Source organism: Elephantulus edwardii, unplaced genomic scaffold (genome assembly GCF_000299155.1).
Source record: "Elephantulus edwardii isolate Elephantulus edwardi_28Jun2011 unplaced genomic scaffold, EleEdw1.0 scaffold00128, whole genome shotgun sequence".
NCBI lineage: Eukaryota > Metazoa > Chordata > Mammalia > Macroscelidea > Macroscelididae > Elephantulus > Elephantulus edwardii.
The window spans coordinates 7,997,418-8,001,546 of NW_006399878.1; the positions used below are offsets into that span (position 1 = coordinate 7,997,418).

At 32.3% G+C, this 4,129-nt stretch overlaps 1 protein-coding gene across 1 annotated transcript in view; it reads left to right on the forward strand.

Moving 5' to 3' along the window:
* The window catches only part of SGCZ (sarcoglycan, zeta), a 755,475-nt gene that overhangs the window by 405,180 nt on the left and 346,166 nt on the right, over positions 1-4,129 (forward strand). The window contains exon 2 of the mRNA XM_006893559.1: positions 3,148-3,249. Within this exon, the coding sequence (XP_006893621.1) occupies positions 3,148-3,249 (102 nt within the window). The remainder of the gene's footprint in view (positions 1-3,147; positions 3,250-4,129) is intronic.

A 4,129-nucleotide genomic window follows, 5' to 3' on the forward strand; every position in this document is an offset into this window, starting at 1 on the left:
GTACTGTCTGTATATATACTGTGTGTACCATAATGTCTCAATGCATTCACTTGTTGATGAGCATTTTGTCTCCTTCCATTTTCTTGCTACTATTATTAAAGCTGCTTTGAACATAAACATAGATATACATATCTCTGTGTGTGTGTCTTAATTCTGATTTCCTTGGGGTATATTCCTACTATTGCCTACTTGGATCATATAGGATTTGTATGTTCAGCTTTTTGAGGAAAGGCTAATATGTCTCCCAGAGTGGTTTTACTGTTTTACAAAATGACCTGCAGTGCATTCATGAAACACAGTATACATGAATTATTGTATGCAAGCCACTTATTGTTGTTTTCATGTGCTGTCGAGTTGAATATAATTCATAGTGACCCGATTAAAAACAGATCTGAACCCAGTCCTCTCTTATCCTGTGCCATCCTCATTAAGTATGACATACTTGAGCCCATTGCATTGAGGATGTTCCATTCTTTCACTGATCCTTTCCAAACATGATGCCCCCCTCCAAAGAATAGTATCTCCTAACAACAAACCTGATGTATGTGAAACAAAGCTTTGTCATCTTTGCCTCTAAGGAGCATTCTGGCGCTAGTTTCTCCAAGGCATATCTGTTCTTTTGGTGGTCCATGGGATATTGGTCACTCTCACCAACATCTCAGTTCAAAGGCGTCAATTATTTTTCTGCCTTTATTACTCATTATTCAGCTCTCTGATGAATTGCAAGTGATTGAAGAGACAATGGCCTAAATCAGGCACACCTAGTCTTCAAATTGACATCATTGCTTCTCAGCAATTTGAAGAGGTCCCTGACTGCAGTCTTTCCCAAATGATATACTTCTCCTAATCTCCTTGCGGTTGGCACCAAATATGTTAATTGTGAATCCAAGTAAGATGGAGTCATTAACAACATGTTTCTAACAAAGGATGTTAATCAAAGGATGTTAATTCCTTTACCCTATCACAATTTTAATTGGATCTCTCTTTACTTATTTACTTCTACATTCCTAAAAATATTGAGACACCTATATTAAATTTCCTACATTTTCCCCTTTACCAACTTAATCTCTCTTTTCAATCATTCCTCTTCTCTGACTTGAAAAAAAAGAAGTGAAAATTCATCATTTCATAAACAAATCCCTTCTCAATTTTATTTTCTCCAGAACTGTTCTTTCTCACCTATTATTTTGATAATTTTCCTCTTGCTCTTTGGTGTTTGAGTGGATGAGTACAAGATGGAGGACTTGATCATTATGTTCTTTTTACTTTCTTTCACTCTTGATCCTAGCTTCTGTGAATGCATAAACATTATATATATATATTTTTTCTAAGCTTTATACAAACCTTTCTACATTGGACTTGGGAGCTCTAGTAGCCCAGTGTTAAGCAGCTGTGCTGCAATTCCAGAAACATGTGGTTCAAATCTACCAGCTGCTCTGCTGGAGAAGAACTGCCAATCCTCTTTTTTTAATTAACTGCCTCTGTAAATTGCCAGAGGGTCACATATGGGTCTATTCCTATTGGATGATACACAATAACAACACTGGACTTATCTTCAGCAGAAGGTTTAAGTACAGCTTAAGTAATTTTCTATGGCTATAGATGTCTGTTGTTGTTGTGTGCCACTGAGCAGGAACTAACCCATAGCTGACTCTCTGGTGGGTTTTCAGAGCCAGTAATCACATGGGAGAAATTTGCCTATCTTTCTCCCAAAGAGCAGCTTGTGGATTTGGACTGTGTACCTCTTTTGCAGCAATTAAAAGAAAAAAAAAGACTACATAATTCCTTGCCATTAAGGCACCAGAGCTCCTTCCCCTAATGGTTTAGGGTTTGCGTTAATTTTGCCATGACATTTCAGAGTTGAAAAGTCCAAAATGAAACTTATTTTTGTAGTTGGCCTTCAAATTTCATTATTTCAAATATCACTCTTACTTTATTTACAATAGTTATAAAAATGTATTTCCAGTTAGAGACACTGAAAGTGTAAATAATTTTAAATGTCATTTTGAGGGTCTCTAGGAAAAACTAGTTACCAAATTAACATCAAATGTAGTTAAATTAGTAGATTTTTCTATTCACCGTCAGTTTCACAATCAGGGTTTTTGCTAGTTTTACTATTGTTATGGTTATTAATACTCTGTAGATTCCTACAGAGTAATTCTTACTGTCAATTTTTCTTAAAGCTATGCTAAAATAATTTTAAACCAATGAGCTATTTGATTCTTTTTCAATTTCTCATCTCTTAGAGGCTGGAATTAAGGGCAGATTCCTTCATTTTCCTAAGTTATTCTCCTATTTCTGACTCTAAAATACATTTTCAGTTATTCCAATATAAAACTTTGTACCTCAGTCAAATGAAATATCACAGTTTTTTCCTAAAGACTGTCTTTGTGCTGTTGTTGTTCCACTCTCCTCAGTTCTCTTCTGCTGAAACTTCACTCATATGTTAAGGCTGTTATGTTCCAGCACTATCATGAGAAATTATTTATTATCTTACTAGACGTGAAATCTTTATTAATTAACAATAGACCTTTGTAGTTTTTTTGTTTATTTTTAATTTATTTTATCCTGTTATGTTATCTTTATTTGTGTACTTGCAACCTTTCTAGGTAATTATTGTGAGGTGTGTTTTTTTCCCGTGTGGAGTGAATTTTATTTATGAAATAATTTCTACAGCATCACATTAAATTAAACTAATCAGTACTTAGTTACTGATTTTATATCAATTTATATATTTTTATATTATAGACATATAATCATATATTTAAAAAGATATTAGATCTATTTGCAAACTGAGTTCATTCCCCTTCTCAGCTAGTAAACATGCTAACCCTAAATAATAAGTAAATTGACAGATGCATGAAGAAAATAAGTTATTTCTTTTTAGGCAAACCCTGTTATCTAATATATCAGAAAGAAAACACTAGAACCTTCAAAACTCTTATTTTTTTTGTTTGTTTATTTTAGAAAGAACTCTCTATATGCATGTTAATTTTTATACTAAATCATCAAGCAGATTAAATTCCACTTTTCCCTTACATCACCAGTGATTTGGCTCAATATTTTCTGATCTTAGGCTAAAAATAATATGGCCAGATATTAATTCTCTAATTAACCTAAAAGTGAATTATATTTCATTGCTTGTAGGATGGTATGGGAAATCTGAGAGTCACCAAGAAGGGAATCCGACTTGAAGGTATATCTGAGTTTCTACTTCCATTGTATGTGAAAGAAATTCATTCCAGAAAGGTATGTGATATTGGATATGGCTTACTGTAAAATAATTTAGAGGTCATGTTTCAGCTTGAAATAGAACAGAATCCCCTTCTCACTTGAGTCTGTGTTTAGTTTCCTTAGGCTAAAGATCTCTCTAAGAAAGTTAAGAAGAATAAAACAATAGAAGAATTAGTAAAGGTTAGTTTCAAGCAGATAAATGAAAAAGAACTATTTTGTGAAGCAGCAGGGGTTTGGTTTTTTTTTTTTAAAACTGTCTGTAATGCTGCATAACTTACTTCCACTGATGGTTGAAACCACTAGAGGGATTCTAAAAGAGACATTTAATACATTTGGAATAACTTTTGTAAAATATATTGAGCTAGATAAATTATTTCAATTAAATATATTATACATATACCCTAGAGAGCATGCATTATTTTAAAAAGAAGGCAGGGAGTTTTGAACAGATACTAAAATTCTCTCTTGCTTTATCTTATTCAAAGTAGGCCAAAATATTTATCCTATCAAATGTGTATATACTTGTGCTATGTATGTTTTATAATGTAACAGCATCTGATATTCAAAATACTGCCACTCATAACTAAATTAGTGATTGCTAATTTTAGCTCAAATATGTTACTTTTTCAAAGTTAGTAATGATTTCCAGATATATCAAAATTTTATACAGTCTCATATCTTTAAGACACCATTCTGGCATATGTGGTATGTGTAAAAATAAATTTATTAAGACAAAAATAATGAAGAATGAATTATTTGTTATTCTACTAAATAGGAAAGTATTCCAGTTATTTCATAATATGGATATCTCTGTTAGGCTAAAATAATACTTTTCAGCATTATTGGCACTCTATACCAACCAATGTTTACATAAAAGTAATAATTTGAATAATAT